Source organism: Colobus angolensis, unplaced genomic scaffold (assembly GCF_000951035.1).
Source record: "Colobus angolensis palliatus isolate OR3802 unplaced genomic scaffold, Cang.pa_1.0 Scaffold309, whole genome shotgun sequence".
Lineage (NCBI taxonomy): Eukaryota > Metazoa > Chordata > Mammalia > Primates > Cercopithecidae > Colobus > Colobus angolensis.
The window spans coordinates 1,748,242-1,767,147 of NW_012116366.1; the positions used below are offsets into that span (position 1 = coordinate 1,748,242).

The following is an 18,906-nucleotide window of genomic DNA, read 5'->3' on the forward strand; positions in this document are numbered from 1 at the left end:
AAAAAAAAAAAAAAAAAAGATAACCAAAAAAATTAAAATTTAATTTTATCCACACTTATCTTTAATCATATGAATATAGAATAACTGGCAGGGAGTGGTGGCTCACGCCTATAATCCCAATGGTTTGGGACACCAAGGTGGGAGGACTGCTTGAGGCCAGGGTTTCAAGACCAGCCTGGGCAACACAGCAAGGTCCCACTCTCTACAAAAAATATTGAAATAAAAAGAAAAGAATATGGGATATTTAAATATTCTATAGAACATAGTTGAAAAAAGTTATGAACCACCTTATTGGCATTACTCATTTTTTATCTGAATAACAACAATACTCTAGAAAATGCTTCCAAATAAAGATGATTTTATGTAAAATACGGTATTCTTACTTTACAATGGATTACTTTAAAATTTCTAAATTTCTAAATGAAATCTGAGAAGTTCAGTTCACGAACTGGAAATGGTATGTTGTGCTCAGTGACTAACATCACAATGTCAGGAACTATTTATACTTTTCATTTCCTCTTCAAACCATACTAAAGATGTGGAAAAGCCCACAGAAACAACAAGAGGCTTTATAAATTGAGAAGCTACTTACGGTCGGCAGCTTTTCACGAGTGTTTTGAGAATATTTTCTACAGAACTGGGGGGGGAAAGCCATTTGATAATTAGATTGGTATATTTTAAGAACACATCTAATTCAATTAATAAATACCTCTGAGATAAGCTCATACATTCAGCTATTATTTGTTTATATGTAATAACTAAGCCTTCCCTTTCATACAGACAGAACTGCAAGGATTAACTACCTAAACTCCTTAATCTACTCTTTCCTTTGCCCTTATTTCGTTGTCTCTGGTATGAACTAAAGGGAAAAAAATGTTACACTGGGAAAAGAACAAATGGTTTTCAGTCTTTACAAGGTAGGCAGCAATGACCATACACCATACTTATCAACACAGTGGCTTAACACTTCAAATAATTTTTACTAAAATACTTTTACATCAAAACACAAACAGCAGACAGACCAAAATCTGGGTGTTTCCATCAGAAATTAGCTTTCACAACCAATTCATGAGTTCAATAACCCTCCAAGGCACTTTACGGCCAGCAACAATTATCAAAAAGAACAATAGCATCTCTTTGAGCAGATACTTATAAAGTTAGTCCAGTAACATTAAAAATTATAACTTACTTTACAACGTGTAGTTGCCTCAAGTGAATACAGGAGACCAACATAAAAATGTATGTATGAATTTATAATCAACATTTCTTTTTTAATAAAAAGGCCAATGTGCATTGGTTTAAACACATGACCAGAATGGAATATTTAAATATTTACTAGATCATAGTCAAGCAGACAAATGCAAATAAACAATACAAACAACGGAGCACTAGGTAATTTTGAGCTGGAATTTAAAAATACATGTGTGACTACTTACAGTATGATATGTATAAGTAAAAATAAAATTCCCAAATCTCAAAAAAATGTATATATACATATATGGGAAAGGAGTAACTTTCAGGCAATGTCTCCACCTGATACTTTCTTATTAAGCTTTCTGAAATTCTGAAGTCCAGAAGTCTATTCAACTTCTCTGAAAGTTTAGGAACTAATCTGCAAAGAAATTCCAAGGAATAACAGAAAGCAAACTCATCAAAAATAATCAATATATTATATAACCAAGAAAGGAAAACTATAATCTCATTACTTGGAGCAGTAGAAATCCTCTTTAATTTCAAAACTACTCAGAGAAAAATTAACTGAAGAGGCAACTAGGTTACAACTCACGAAATGACTTCTAAAATAAAAAAAAAAAAATACATGGCCAAAGGGCCATCGATAAGCACTGTCTCTCATCATGAGAGGGAGGTTCTTCTTTTTCTTATAGAAAGGCTAAGCAATTCAAAAACACAGTTTAGAGAACATCTAAGTTTGCCCAGTAAAAAAAAAAACAGGGCAAACTTCTATCCAACTATGTTTAAAGCTCTCTGAAGACCACGGCTGTGATTTTTATTTCTGGGCATTTCCAAAGTGCTTATAAAAAGGCTGTCTGCTCACATATATTTATACTTTTCTGTCTATTGATTTATAATAATAAACATTTTATATCAGAGTAACAAAAAGCACAGATCTTGGGTCTTCTTTTAGTTTAGATAGAAGAATCCCATTTAGTAACAAAGTATAGAATTAACAGCTAAGGTTTCAAGAGTCATCTAGTTTTAAACTAAATTGCTCAATTTAAATGCAGATTTTTAAAAGGTAATTTTAAAATTGTAAACTGTTTATCCATGAAAATGAGCATAAGATCCACAATTCTATCAGTCCTAATGTTCATGTTCTCATTAACATTGCATTTATTTTATTGGTTCTGTGCTACACAGAAAACCTGCTGTTTTCACTTAGGACTTTTGCTATACCAACATACTTTCGCATAATGTCATAAATGATTCTAGAAAGCAAGTCATAAAAGGCTGCAAAGCTACATGTTTTCTCCAGTTCCCTTCATGCTTCAGAAGAATAGGAAGTTAATTGTAACACTTGATAGAGTCACTTCACTTTTTAGAGGATTAGGGTATGTGGGAATGCAATTTAGTTACTCGAAATAAAGTCAATTTCAACCCCTTCTTATACATAAGGCCTGTACCATTGGATTTATGATGTTTATCCAGAAAAGGGTACAATCTCTCTAACCTGTGATATCTGTATAGTGACCTTTTGTGATTCTTGTAATCTCTCAAGATGAAAGGAACAATGTTTCTGTTTAAAAATAAAATAAAAGGTTAAGGCTAGATGCTACTAGACTACATTTCACTAATTTTTAGAGGGAGTGAATAATCACTAAATACTTTCCAACTGTTGGAAATGTATAATATTAAAGTGATAACAATTCAAAACACTTTTTTCTTTTTTTAAAAATCAAAAGGGTGACTAAGCTTTGGATGGGTTTTCTTATACCCTATTTCCTCTTTAAAAAGATACATTAGGTTGAAAAATACATGTTAGGTTGAAAAAGAAAGCCACAGTAGAGCATATAATGGTTTACCAGTTTGGGCTTAGAGTGGGACAGATCTGAATTTGAGTATCAGTTCTGCTACTTCCTAGTTGTATTATAGCTGTTTTCTCATCAATATGAGTAATAATACCTACCTCTCATAAAGCTGTTACAAAAGTAAATGAGATAATGTATAGAAAGCAGGTATATGGCCCAGAATTAAGGATAATAAATGTTATCTATTATTTCATACTTAGCCATAATAAATTATATCCTCAATTTCCTTAAAAATTAAAATTTTGTGCTTATTTTGTTCTTACATTGATTCTACTGCCTCTGAGTAGCTACTAATTTATGACTTAGGAAATCACATCAAAATAGGAAATTCCTCCCCAACTGCCACCCTATTATTAAGGGTAGAAAGTGAGTCCTTGTCCTAGTTCTTAAGCTCTTGTTCCAGTTTCAACCAATGATTCTGTGTGAATTTTCCTCTCTGGACCTTGATTTCCTTATGATGCCATTAATAAAGTAAATGTTAAATATTAGCACATAAGCCTGAGGAAAACCAATAGTCTTAGCCTCCAGTTACTGAGACAGTGAACTCATATAAACTTGGAGGTTTATGCCTCCTGCCTCCTTGGCCTTATCAGGACAATATTCACTTCTAAACCAGGGGAAAGGATAGCAAATGAAATACTCAAGATGAGAGTAAACTAGACTGCTCACAGCCAGAAGTACTTGCAGCTTCACTTGACAGTTCTTGAACTAAAATTTAACTTCAGAATAATATTTGCTTTTTCATAAATGAACTGGTTAACTGTAACGATGGACTATTCTGTGTATCTGCCTTCATCCCTTCATAACTTAATGGTAACTGCTTATACAGTATTTATTTTTCTTAAACCTGTGCCAAACACTCATCTAGTTTTACTTGCCTTCTCTAAATCCAAACAAATCCACCGTAAGTTGGTTAGACATTATCCATCTGATATCTAATCTTCAAAATCTAATATTGCTCAGTTAAACTAGTAAGTAGTCATTTTTCATAGCCACTTCACTCAAAATTAGGGCCAAGATAATTTCACCATAAAGAAAGGTATAAATAGGCCGGGTGTGGTGGCTCACACCTGTAATCCCAGCACTTTAGGAGGCCGAGGTGGGTGGATCACCTGAGGTCAGGTGTTCAAGACCAGCCTGGCCAACATGATGAAACCCCATCTCTACTACAAATACAAAAAATTAGCTGGATTTGGTGGTGCACACCTGTAATCCCAGCTACTCAGGAGGCTGAGGCAGGAAAATCGCTAGAACCTGGGAGGCAGAGGTTGCAGTGAGCCCACATTGTGCCACTTCACTCCAGCCTGGGCAACAAGAGCAAAAAAAACTCCATCTCAAAAAAAAAAAAAAAGGTATAAATAATAAGTACAACATTGTCCTTACTGATGCGCATTAGCATTGACTTTTCATTAAAATTACTTTTAAAAAGTATACCTTTATGGTAAGTGTTAGCAAATTATAATAACCCTTACCACTCACATAAAAAGAGCATGCATAATTGTTTTAAATGACAATAAGCCTGATCAACTTGAACTAAGTATTTTTTAAATTTGCTTTTAAAAGATCAGTTTTTAAAGAAAGAACATTGTAGCACAGAAACAACTTTTGTGAGAAACACTATCCAAAACATTAATAAAATCTGGTAAAAAAAATTTTTTTTTTTGAGATGGGAGTCTGGCTCTGTCGCCCAGGCTGGAGTACAGTGGGATGATCTTAGCTCAACGCAGCCTCTGCCTCCCGGATTCCAGCGATTCTCCCGCCTCAGTCTCCTGGGTAGCTGGGATTACAGGCGTGCGCCATCACACTAGGCTAATTTTTGTATTTTTAGTAGAGATGGGGTTTCACCATGTTGGCCAGGCTGGTCTTGAACTCCCGACCTCAGGTGATCCATCTACCTCAGCCTCCCAAAGTGCTAGGATTACAGGCGTGAGCCACCATGCCCGGCCAAATTTTGCTAAAACTTTAAATTTCCAAATAAAAGAATATTTTTAAAAATAAATAGGATAGTCTTCAAATACATTAAAAAATAATTGTAAATACCATATTAATAATCATGGTTTACAACCATAAAATCTTTTAAATTTCAACAGGTTTTAGGAGAAATTGTTCTCGTCATTTGATTATCATATTAAATTTTGTAGCTAGAGAAGATCATCCATGAGCTGCTGGTAGTAATTTAAACTCCTAAGTATGGCCATATGTGCCAAGAAACCCCAAACAGAGGTCTGGAAAATGTCATTCCCATGTGGTGAGTGTGGGGAGCTGAGGACAAAGGATTTAACTGTATCTTAAAGAGCACCAATTCAAATAGCTCTTTAATGACTCAGTAGAGAAACAAATGCCACAAACAAATACCAGAAAAAGAAAATATCTCATAATTTCTCCAGAGGCAGATTAATATGAAAAAAATGAAAATATAATACTATATGATACCCTTAGAACAATACATGTAAAAGAGAATAGATACTTTTAAAAATAAATTTTAAAAAGTAGTAAACAAGTTATGTAGGCCCAAGCTACTCATGATGCAAATATGAAAACCTTTACAACCACCCACAAAAACCAAATCAGTGGTAATAATACTAAATAAATTTATACACATAGCAATTGAAATATGAATTGTTTGTGCCCATTTGTAAAAGCAGATCTATGCATAATTCTCCCACATTTTGTGAGGAGCAACACCATTAGTGTGTTGCCTATGATATAACTTGCAATACGCTAGTCAAAGTAAGTGTATGGGACATTGTTTTATAAAATAAAACCATGTCCATAAGATTCAAAAGCTTCATTTATAAAGTAAATAATAATTCTTATGTTGCTAACAATTAGTTCACATTCATCTCCTTTCCAATTTTACTTCTTCTATTGCATAAAAAAACACTACCAATTCTTTCTCCAGTAAAAAGTAGACTGAGATGGGGATAAAGAGACTAAAAAGGGTCTTTTGCCCTAGAGGCAAAAAGACAGAGGAAAGCTAGAAGGAGGAAGTAAGGAAGAAAAGAAAAGAGGGAAACAAGGATACAAAAAGGGATGGAGAGAGGATGGAAAAGGTAAAGAGGAAGGGAAGAGAGGGAAGTTGATAATCTTTGCTTCAAACAATAGAACTAGCTTTTAAAATCATGTTGAAATACATGCCACCACCCTAAGCAGCGATTTCAATAAGGACAAAAACATAAGGCACATAAGTTTAAAATCTGAAAGACAGTTAACAAATTAAGCAATCTTTCACTTTTGATTATAAAAATAGCATTCTAAAAATAGTATGAACACATGTAGTCAGCCGACAAAACTGTTTCAAAATGTGGCAGAATATATCTAAGATGAAAAAACTCAAAATTGTCACAGTGTAGGTAATGAGTATAGGTAGGTTATATGATTTATAGATTTTATTTTAGAATAATTACAATTACAAAATGAAATGCTGAGTCTGTTAAGAGTTGAGAATCAGTGCCGTGTTTCAGTCACAACGGGTCTTCAAAAGATCAAGAACAGTCATGGTAAAACTTGTAAGGACAAGGATGATGTGACACTTTAGGAAGAGACACGGTAAACATCATCAATAAGCACTGACTGACCAATATTAATAGAAAATTTCCAGACAAACAGCTCTTATCATTGAAGAGGAAAGCCATGGATATTTATTAATGACCACACAGGACTTTAAAAGCAGCATGTGCCTTTGCAAAGGTAGACCTTTAAGGCAGGAAAGTAGGATGCTTGGTTATAAAGCAGCGAAGAGGGCATACTAAAGAACAGGGTATCACTGAAGAAACTGCCTTATCTCCTCCTTTCATTTACAAAATACTTTCAGAAGCAGCCAAAATTATCAGCCAGAAAAATCTCAGAAGGATAACTGATCTGAACACATTTCAAAGGTCCCTGAGATCTATGAAATGGTGAAGCCTGTCTATGGCCATAACACCCTGAATGTGCCCAATCTCATCTGAAATGGTGAAGCCAGTAAGAAATTCCCTGACCTCTCATTTAAAGAAGACTCAGTCAAACCAGTAGAGATCATGGTCCCTGTGGCAAAAATAACACCCAAAAGGAATCCTTACAAACAAAGCTTTTGTATTCAATTTTGAGTTGTCTTAATAAATATTGGGGCTGAGTGTAGTGGCTCAAGCCTGTAATCCTAGCACTTTGGGAGGCCAAGGCGGGAGGATCTCCTGAACCCAGGAGTTCAAGACTAACCTGGGCAATACAGTGAGACCCCGTCTCTACAAATAAAAAGTTTTAAAAATTAGCCGGGCATGGTGGCACATGCCTGTGGTCCCAGCTTCTCAGGAGGCTGAGGTGGGAAGACTGCTTGAGCCCAGGAGGTCAAGGCTGTGGTGATGCAAGATCTTGCCACTGCACTCCAGCCTGAGCAACAGAGCAACCCTGAAAAAGGAAGGAAGGAAGGAATGGAGAGAGGAAGGGAGGGAGGGAGGGAAGAAAACATAACAAATACTGGTAAAAGCATACTTGCACAATGTACTACTCTATTTCATGATAAAATTTGCATTTTTATGGTTGAAATAAGTTTCCTTGTTTTAACACATGAAACTTGCAAGAAATAAATGACTTCTAACCACTTTACTTGTCCCAAACTGTCCAAAAACCAATTAGGACCTAAGTTGAAGATCATGTTTTACCTCTTCCATTTACACCATTTCACATTTGCCATCTGCACTTATTTTCAAAAAATTATATGGTAAGGGACAAAGACTGTTGACCTAAGTAAAGGCTGAGGGCTAATCATAGATTAAATGAATTTAACAAGAAATAATGAAATAATGTAGACATGCCTAAGACTGAGAGAGAAAACCACAGAAGTCTTTAAAGACTTAATTTATAAAAAAGAAAAAGGAAATTAATACAGGCATAGAGAATGGTGCTCTTCAAGAAATGAGTACACAGGCTGGGAGCGGTGGCTCAGGCCTGTAAACCCAGCGCTTTGGGAGGCCGAGGCAGGCGGATCACAAGGGCAGGAGATCGAGACCATCTTGGCTAACACAGTGAAACCCTGTCTCTACTAAAAATACAAAAAAATCAGCCGGGCGTGGTGGCAGACGCCTGTAGTCCCAGTTACTTGGGAGGCTGAGGCAGGAGAATGGCGTGAACGCGGGAGGCGGAGCTTGCAGTGAGCCGAGATCACAGCACTGCACTCCAGCCTGGGCGACAGAGCGAGACTCTGTCTCAAAAAATAAAAAATAAAAAGAAAAAGAAGCGAGTATATATCACAAATGACTCTAGACAATGAGAAAAAACAGCTGGCTATTACAAACTGAATAGGCGGCCAGGCGCGGTGGCTCATGCCTGTAATCCCAGCACTTTGGGAGGCCAAGGCGGGCGGATCACGAGGTCAGGAGATTGAGACCATCCTGGCTAACACGGTCAAACCCCGTCTCTACTAAAAATACAAAAAAAATTAGCTGGGCGTGGTGGCGGGTGCCTGTAGTCTCAGCTGCTGGGCAGGCTGAGGTAGGAGAATGGCATGAACCCGGGAGGTGGAGCTTGCAGTGAACTGAGATCACGCCATTGCACTCCAGCCTGGGCATCAGAGTGAGACTCTGAAACAAACAAAAAAAAAACCACCAAAGAGGCCGGGCATGGTGGCTCATGCCGGTAATCCCAGGACTTTGGGAGGCCAAGACAGGCAGATCACCTGAGGTCAGGAGTTCGAGACCAGCCTGGCCAAAATGGCGAAACCCCATCTCTAATAAAAATACAAACATTAGCTGGGAATGGTGGTGCGCGCCTGTAATCCCAGCTGCTCCTGAGGTTGAGGCACGAGAATCACTTAAACCTGGGAGGCGGAGGTTGCAGTGAGCTGAGATCGTGCCACTGCACTCCAGCCTAAGCAACAGAGGGAGACCTTTCTCAGAAAAAAGAATGATAAGCCAAACATGCTAAAACTGAGAAAATTTAAAGCTAGACTACAATTGAATAGAAATGATACCTGTCAGTCAAGTATGAAATCACTATTAACCAAAAAAAGGCAGATGCTATTTTATTATATAAACTCAGAATAAAATATAAAACCAAAAATTAGGTCTCCAAGAGGCAGGCTGTAGATGGAAGAAGTCAATGATCTGCAAGAGAGATGCAGCTTCAGATACAGTTTATAGAGGGCAATGAATTGCGTCAGCAGTCAAATTATATAGAAATATGCACATTAAAATATCTGCTTGTTTCTTTCAAACAACCCAGTATTTTTCAATCATGATCACCCCCTAAAAGACCCCAAGTACTCCCAAATAAGTGCTTTAAATGGAAACACTTACTTAGGAAACCAATTTAATCCTAGGTGCTCTGTCTTGGAATATAATATTCTTTCTACCATGTCATAAAGTGGTCTCCAGGGTAACTCCAAATCATCTCTTGAAAGAAGTTCCTTTTTCCTAAAAAGTAAAATAAAACAAATACCTACATATGCATATGTGCACAGATGTGTCTATACCACAAATACTCCACAGGGACAGTTAAATATTGCTGCTCATCACAGCGGGTTTTGCTTTTCCCCATCCACGGCCACTCACTAGCAGAACATAAGAATAATGCACCCAATTCTTGCTGCTGCTCAAACCTCAAAGAGCTGCAGATAAAAGAGGGCATTTAAATTTGTGTCACCATCACTGTAGATGAATTTCATGTTTTCCCACACTAGGGAATATTTGTTTCCAGCATTGAGCTGGATGCTTCAGGGTAAGCAAAAGAATCTATAATATTTGTCTTGTCTGCTCGAGGGAGTTAACAACCTATAAAAGGGGAAGTTCAATGGGTGCTAGAGAAGAGACCACGTCATGGAAGAGATGCAATTTTAACTAAAAAGTTAATTAACACATTTGATGAAACTAAAGATAATGTATTTTGCAATCATTTTCCAAATTGGCAATTTGAGACTTGGTCTTCTTACCAAAAGGACTTAGTCCTCATTCCCTAAAACCCTGAAGAAACAAACAAACCTGAACGGAAACCACTGGAAATAGACTTACTTTAACAAGTTGATCAAAAGGCGGGCAAATCCCTGCATCATGCTGATTTCCAGTTTTGGAATTGATACCAGCTCATACAATAACTTTATAAAAAGAACATGATCTTCTTTGCTAAATTTTCTCCCATAAAGTCGAATATATCTGCAAGAGAAAAACAGATATACCCTTTAAAAATAGGTATAATGATACACCCATGTTCAATGCAGCATTATCCATAGAAGCCAAGATGTAGATGCAACCTGAATGGCCACAGAAGGATGAATGGATAAGGAAAATGTGGCATATGCAATACAATGGATTGTCTTTTTTTTTTTTTTTTTTTTAACATTTCATGGAAAACTTTTTCTTGGTTTTCTGGATAGAGACGGGAATTTATTTGCCAGGAAGAACGATCCCATCTTACTTCAGCTAGAACCAGTGGATAAGGATGATTCAGTCTTAAAAAAGAAGGAAATCCAGGCATAAGCTACAACATGGACGAACCTTAAGTGAAATAAGCCAGTCACAAAAGACAAATATTGTGTAGGTATCTAAAGTAATCAAACTCATAGAAACAGAAAGTAGAATAGTTGCTGCCAGGGGTTGGGAGGAGGGAGAAATGGAGAGCTGTTATTCAATGGGTATAGTTTCAGTCACGTAAAATAAAAAATTGTACAACAATGTATATATGGTTAACAACACTGCATTGTACACTTAATTAAGATAAACTTGATATTTATTTTTAATGACAATTTTTTAAAACAGGTGTGGTAACAATTTCAAATGTCTTTGATGATTAAGTATTTTATATCTATTCTCACTGTTATGCAGTAAAGAATTATTCTGTACTTTAATCGAGAGATTACCAGGCCAGGCAAAGCAGCTCCGGCCTGTAATCCCAGCACTTTGAGAGGCTAAAGTGGAAGGATCGCTTGAACCCTGGACTTCAAGACCAGCCTGGGCAACATGGCAAAACCCAATCTCTACAACAAATACAAAATATTAGCCAGGCATGATGGCATGTGCCTGTGGTCCCAGTTACTCGGGTCAGGGGAGGGCTGAGGTGGGAGGATCACTGGAGCCCAGGAAGTCAAGCAGGCAGTGAGCTGTGATGGCGCAACTGTGCTCCATCTAGCCTAGGCAACAGAATGAGACCTTGTCTTCAAAAAAAAAAAAAAATAGAGATTACCAAATAAGTATCTTAATAACCAATGGTAACTGAGTTATCATCAACATCTAATGACCAATTAAAACACTGCTCTCTTATTGTAAACAAGTTACATAACTTGTACTATTTGTTTCTAACAGTTAACTTATAATTACAATACCATGAGGTTACCACCAAAAATTAATATTTTATCCAAAATTACATTGTTAATTTCGAACTATAAACAATGTAATCAAAAGCATTAACTTTAAGCAAATTTAAGAAAAAGGTGTCCCAATGGCCGGGCACGCTGGCTCATGCCTGTAATCCCAGCACTTTGGGAGGCCGAGGCGGGCAGATCACCTGAGGTCAGGAGTTCGAGACCAGCCTGACCAACACGGAGAAACCCTGTCTCTACTAAAAATACAAAATTAGCCTGGCATGGTGGCGCATGCCTGTAATCCCAGCTACTAGGGAAGCTGAGGCAGGAGAATCGCTTGAACCTGGAAGGTGGAGGTTGCGGTGAGCTGAGATCACGCCATTGCACTCCAGCCTGGGCAACAACAGCGAAACTCCATCTCAAAAAAAAAAAAAAAAAAGAAAGAAAAGAGAAAGGTGTCCCAAAACCCAAGAACAACAAATCAGAGTATATTTAATAATTCAGAAGTAAATGATCCGAACAAATTACTGTATACTTAAAATCATAAAACCCTTTGAGGAGTGTCATTTTATTATTAAATACATAAATCAACGGGAAAAAGAGCATTAGTATTCCTCATAAGATCTTTAACACTCCCCCAGTACCTAAGAGCAAATTAAACTTACATTTAACTTCTTTTTTTTTCCCCCCTAAGAGAGAGTCTTGCTCTATCACCCAGGCTGGAGTGCAGTGGCTCAATCTCAGCTCGCTGCAACCTCTGCCTCCTGGGTTCAAGCAATTCTCCTGCCTCAGCCTCCCCAGTAGCTGGGATTACAGGCGCCCAGCACCACACTTGGCTAATTTTTCTATTTTTAGTAGAGACGGGGTTTCACCATGTTGGCCAGCCTGGTCTCAAGCTCCTGACCTTGTGATCTCCCCATCTCGGCCTCCCAAAGTGCTCGGATTACAGGCGAGCCATTGCACCCAGCACTTACATTTAATTTCTAAAGTTAGGGCATCTAACTGCTTTTTTATCTTCCAGAAATTCTTCAAAATTCTTGGTTCACTAACTCGTTTTTATTTTTTCAAGCTGGTCTGAATTTATCCAGCTCTTTTCTGTCATTTCAAGGTATAATCCCATGATCTCACATTAGTACTATGAGACCAGCAAGTATACAGGGAGGAGCAATGAGACCCGAGATCTTGTTTTGACTCTGCCAGTACAGGTTGCAGACCCTTAATCCGAAAATCCAAAACCCTCCAAAATCCAAAACTTTCTGAGCAACAACATGACACTCAAAGGAAATGAGTTTTCCAATTTCTGATTTTTTGATTTGAGATGCTCAATCGGTAAGAACATAATGCAGATATTACAAAACCTCAAAATATCCAAAATCCTAAACATTTCTGGTCCCAGAATTTCAAATAAGGGATATTCAACATAATTATCGTGAAAGTTTCTTAAACACCCTAAAATGGCAAAGCACATAGATTAGTGAAGACAAAACATCCTACACCCAAAGATATTATTATTTTGGGCTGTTGAACAAGCATAATGATACAGCCTTCTGACGCCTCCCCCAATTTCACTCTAAATTTAGGAGCAAAAGCTGGAATCATTAAAATGTTATTTTAAATGAAAACAATCTCCCTAAAAACTGGCACACACTTTTAAGATAAAGATAGAAGATGTCAAAGAAAAATTCCCTGCTTTCAGTGGCTGCTTCAGGCCTTGTCAAGATTCCAGATGCCAGCCAGGCACGGTGGCTCATGCCTGTAATCCCAGCACTTTGGGAGGCCAAGGTGGGCAGATCACTTGAGGTTAGGAGTTCGAGATTGGCCTGGCCAATATGGTGACACTATGTCTCTACTACACGCCTGTAATCCCAGGACTTTGGGAGGCCGAGGCAGGCAGATCATGAGGTCAAGAGATGGAAACCATCCTAGTCAACATGATGAAACCCTTGTCTCTACTAAAAATACAAAAATTAGCTGGGCATGGTGGTGCACACCTGTAGTCCCAGCTACTTGGGAGGCTGAGGCAGGAGAATTGTTTGAACCCGGGAGGCGGAGGTTGCAGTTGAGCCGAGATGATGCTAGAGTACTCCAGCCTGGGCAACAGAGCGAGACTCGGTCTCAAACAAACAAACAAACAAAAAGATTCCAGATGCCCCTGGAGTCATGCACTCATTCTCCCCTGTGGTTAGGATACTTCTGCAGAAAAACTAGAGAAACACTGTACTCTAAGCCAGCAGTCCCCAACCTTTTTGGTACCAGGGAGAATCTCATAAAGAGTGCACAAGCTAGATCCCTTGCACGGGCAGTTCACAATAGGGTTTGAGCTCCTATGAGAAGCTAACACCAAGGCTTATCTAACAGGAGGCAGACCTCAGGCGGTAATGCCCAATTGCCTGCCCACTGCTCACCTCCTGCTGTGCAGCCCAGTTCCCAACAGGCCACGGACCCATACCAGTCCCTGGGCTGGGCGTTGGGGGGCCCCTGCTCCAAGCCAGAGTAACACTGAAGTAACTTAGCTACAGCCCATTGTTTTCATTGCAGTAGACAGACAACTGTATGTTTAACATTAGTTCAGGACATAAAATTAACAAAGGTCAAATTTTAATACTATAAAAAGAGACCAACGAGGGGATTCCTGGAAAGCCTAGGACTGCTGGGAAAGATTTTGGAGGGACTCCTCAGAAAGCTTCTATTTCCCCCAGTTCCTCGCCAACCAGCAAGTGGTCCTTATCTCAGCATTTATCAAAATGTGGTGCAAGAGATTTGTTTTAAAAGGGCACAAAAGTTCTAACCATAAAAAGAAAATTAATAAATTGGTCTTTATATTCTAGTCACAATAAGACACCATTAAAAGTAAAAAGCCCAGATATCTGAAATACATATATTTGACAAAGAAGTCATCTCCAAATTACGTAAAGAACTACTACAAACTAATAAGAAAAAGACATAATGCAATTAAAAATGGGAAAAAAGGCTGGGCATAGTACACCTGTAATTCCAGCACTGTGGGAGGCCAAGGTGGGAGGATCAATTGAGCTCAGGAGTTCAAGACCAACCTGAACAACATGGTGAAACCCCATGTCTATTTAAAAAAAAAAGAAGAACGATGCAGGGTAACTTTTAAAATGCATTATTCTTGGGATCCAAAAATCCTAGGAATATTAAATCTCAGTAAAGCTGTTTGTCTTTTTTTTTTTTAAGGTGATTGAAAAATAAATTCCTGGAGTGCTAGAGTAAAGACTACCAACCTTCATTTTTTAGACTACTCTGGTTTGACTTTCCTGTACACTTAAGTTCAAAAACCCTACTTTAGACCGTATCTACAGATGGTCCATTCCCTCCTTCCAGTTAATTTTCACACTAGTTTTAGGACTAACGATTACTATTAGGTGCCCCAAAATATCTGAAAACCCTGGCAAGTAGTCATGATTGATACAGAATATATCTTTCAACCATCCAGAATATATGGATGACAAGTCTTTTTATTCCATCGTCCCACAGGGGAAGAAAAAAAAGAGTAAAAGGTAACACAATAGCATTTCCAGCTGCATCCTCCTCATGGCCCTACAGTGTATTAATCAAATGATTTAATTTTTAATCATAAGACAGTGGGCCAGGTGCCATGGCTCACACCTGAAATCCCAGCATTTTGGAAGGCAGAAGCAGGAGAATCACTTGCGCGCAGGAGTTCAAGACCAACCTGGGCAACATAGTGAGACCCCCATCTCTACATATTAAAAAATTTAATAATAACAAATTAATAAAAATCCTACATCTAGCAATATTATCTTGAATAAATAATTCAGGCCAGGTGCAGTGGCTCACACCTGTAATCTCAGCACTCTGGGAGGCTGAGGCAGGCAGATCACTTGAGGTCAGGAGTTCAAGATCAGCCTGGCCAACATGGCAAAACCCCTGACTCTTCTAAAAAATACAAAAATTAGCTGGGCGTAGTGGCAGGCATCTGTACTCCCAGCTACTCGGGAGGCTGAGGCAGAAGAATCAGTTGAACCCCGGAGGCGGAGGTTGCAGTGAGCCAAGATTGCGCCACTGCACTCCAGCCTGGGTAACAGAGAGACCTGTCTCAAAAAATAATAATAGTAATTCAGAATATCAAAGTCAAAATGCCAACATAGGCCAGGCATTGCGGCTCACGCCTATAATCCTAGCACTTTGGGAAGTTGAGGAGAAGGAAAAATCACTTGAGGACAAGAATTCAAGACTAACCTAGGTAACACAGGGAGACCCCGTCTCTATAAAAAAATCACCAGGTGTGATGGCACGTGCCTGTAGTCCCACCTACTTGGGAGGCTGCACCACGAGGAGAATCTGAGTCTGGGAGGTTGAGGCTACAGCGAGCCATGATCTTGCTACTGCATTTCAGTCTAGGTAACAGAGCAAGACCATGACTCTCCAAAAATAAAAAAATTTTTTAAAAGCCAAATGCACATATGTAATTTTCAAAATTTCCTGAAAAATATCTAAGAGTCTAGTATGAGAATGGCTTGTTAAAGTGTGGCTTATTCCTTTAGACTAAGCTTGTCCAACCTGTGGCCCAGGATTGTTTTGAATGTGGCCCAACACAAATTCATTAACTTTCTTAAAACATTTAGGATTTTTTGCAATTTTTTAAGCTCATCAGCTATCATTAGCATTAGTGTATTTCATGTGTGGTCCAAGACAATTCTTCCAGTGTGACCCAGGGAGGCCAAAAGATTAGACACCTGTGTTTTAGACTACAATGCAGTCATTTAAAATCATGTTTTCAAATAACCTTTAGTAGAATATGGAATGGAATATTTTTAAAGCAAGGCTCAAAACAATATGATATAACTAAATAAAAATACATAATCATTCAAGGAAAAAGAAATAAAGCAGGCTAGGCACGGTGGCTCATGCCTGCAATCCAAGCACTTTGGGAGGCCATGGTAGGCAGATTATTTGAGTCCAGGAGTTTGAGACTAGCCTGGGCAACACTGCGAGACCTCGTGCCTACAAAATATACAAAAATTAGCTGTGCGTGGTAGCGCATGTCTGTAGTCCCAGCTACTCAGGAGGCTGAGGTGGGAAGATTGGTGGGGCCTGGGAAGCGAAGGTTGCAATGTGGCAAGATGGTGCCACTGTACTCCAACCTATGCAACAGTGAGACCTTAGTCTCAAAAAAAGAAAAAAGAAAAAAGTAAATACCATAAAATATTATCTCTGGAAGCCAGGTGCAGTGGCTCATGCCTATAGTCCCAGCAGTCTGAGAGGCTGAGACAGGCAGATGGCTTGAGCCCAGGGGATCAAGACCAGCCTGGGCAACATGGCAAAACCGCATTTCTCCACAAAGTTAAAAATTAAAAAAAAAAAAAGAAAGAAAGAAAAACAAAACCTACCTCTTGGTGGTAAAACTGAGTGATTTTTGTGTTTTTCAAAACACATTTTCAGTTTTTTCACTTCTCTAAAGTAAACAGGCTGGGCACAGTGGCTTGGGCCTGCAATCCCAGCACTTTAGGAGGCCAAAGCAGGAGGATCACCTCAGGTCAGGAGTTTGAGACCAGCCTCGCCAACATGATGAAACACCGTCTCTACTAAAAATACAAAAAATTAGCCAGGCATGGTGGCTTGTGCCTATAATCCCAGCTACTCAGGGGGCTGAGGCAGGAGAATCGCTTGAACCCGGGAGGAGGAGGTTGTAGCAAGCCAAGATCACACCCTTGCACTGCAGCCTCGGCGACAAGACTGACGCTGTCTCAAATAATAGTAGTAATAATAATGTCAAAAATAAACAGGAATTCTTATTCTCCATATTTTTTGAGACGGAGTCTCTCTCTGTCGCCCAGGGTGGAGTGCAGTGGCGTGATCTCAGCTCACAGCAACCTCCGCCTCCCAGGTTCAAGCGATTCTCCTGCCTCAGTCTCCCAAGTAGCTGGGATTACAGGTGCCCGCCATGATGCCAGGCTAATAGGAATTATTTTTATAATGAGAATTAACAATGAAAAAATTAGTATCAAACTTCTAAAGTAAAATAAATGCTTAAAATCAGATAATCAATATTTCTGTATTTCTGTGTATTATCTTAATTTAAATGTCCCTTATCAAAGACTACTTAAAGTCATAAGAGTCAACTTGAATAGGTTTCTCACCAACCAAAAATGAAAAGGGTGTGAATCAAGGTAATTGCAACGGATATGTTTAAATCCATTGAGTTCATGAAAAATATCAAAACAAAACAAAACCTCACAGACCACATCTTTAAGGAATGCCAGGCAACCAAGTCATTAATTTAAAAACTGGTAAATGAAGGGGAAAAATTAAGCTTTACCCTGCCACTCCTACAGGCACTCAGGATAAACAACATTTCATGAGGAAAAGTTCTTTAGAGCAGCGGTCCCTAACGTTTTGGGCACTGGGGACCGGTTTTGTGGAAAACAATTTTTCCACAGATGGTGGGGGTAGTTTCGGGATGATCTGAGGGCATTACATTTATTGTGCACTTTATTTCTATCATTATTAAATTGTAACACATAATGAAATAATTACACAACTCATCACAATGTAGAATCAGTGGGATCCCTGAGCTTATTTTCCTGCAACTTAGATAGTCCCATCAGGGGGTGATGGGAGACAGTGACAGATCATCAGGCACAAGATTCTCACAAAGGGTGCGCAACCGAGATCCCTCTCGTGCGCAGTTCACAACAGGGATTGTGCTCCTAAGACAATCTAATGCCACCACTGATCTGAGAGGAGGCAGAGCTCAGGTGGTAATGTGAGCAATGGGGAGGGGCTGTAAATTCGGCTCAGCACAGTTCCTAACAGGTCACAGCAGATAACAGTCCGTGGCCTGGGAGATGGAGACCCCTGCTTTAGAGATTCTCACCAAATAAGCAGAGCGAAATGTTTAAGTATCACCATTTTGGAATCCCTAACGATGTAAAATGGCTACTAATGTCACTGAAGAAGTAAGACATTAAGCATCTCCTGATAACAGTATATAATACCACCTATTGCACAGTCTTGAGAAAGAAAGCAAAACTTTATGTGCTGAATAACGGTAACAAAATATTGTGTGAGACAAATATGAAAATTTTGAGCTTACAAAAACTATGTTCCCTTTTCAATCCCCTGTGGAACACATATAAAAACTTGTTGGCCAGGAGCAGTGGCTCATGCCTATAATCCCAGCACTTTGGAAGGCCGAGGCGGGCGGATCACTTGAGGTCAGGAGTTCGAGACCAGCCTGACCAACATGGAGAAACCTTGTCTCTACTAAAAATACAAAAATTAACCGGGCTTGGTGGCAGACGCCTATAATCCCAGTTATTCAGGAGGCCGAGCTAGGAGAAGTGCTTGAACCCAGGAGGCGGAGATTGCAGTGAGCCAAGATGGTGCCACTGCATTCCAGCCTGGGCGACAGAGAGAGATTCCATCTTTAAAAAAAAAAAAAAAAAAAATTAGCCAGGCATGGTGGCACGCACCTGTAATCCCAGCTACTCAGGAGGCTGAGGTGGGAGAACTGCTTGAACTCAGGAGGCAGAGATTGCAGTAAGCCGAGATAGTGCCACTGCACTGCAGGCCGGGCCACAGAGTGAGACTCCATCTCAAAAA

General features: G+C 39.1%; 1 protein-coding gene across 1 annotated transcript in view; it reads right to left on the reverse strand.

The window, feature by feature from the left end:
• Window positions 1-18,906, reverse strand: part of PSME4 (proteasome (prosome, macropain) activator subunit 4) — a 106,423-nt gene that overhangs the window by 75,210 nt on the left and 12,307 nt on the right. Inside the window, exons 2-4 of the mRNA XM_011950578.1 lie at window positions 10,031-10,171; window positions 9,320-9,436; window positions 593-637 (exon numbers count right to left, since the gene is read on the reverse strand). Of these exons, the coding sequence (XP_011805968.1) occupies window positions 593-637; window positions 9,320-9,436; window positions 10,031-10,171 (303 nt within the window). The remainder of the gene's footprint in view (window positions 1-592; window positions 638-9,319; window positions 9,437-10,030; window positions 10,172-18,906) is intronic.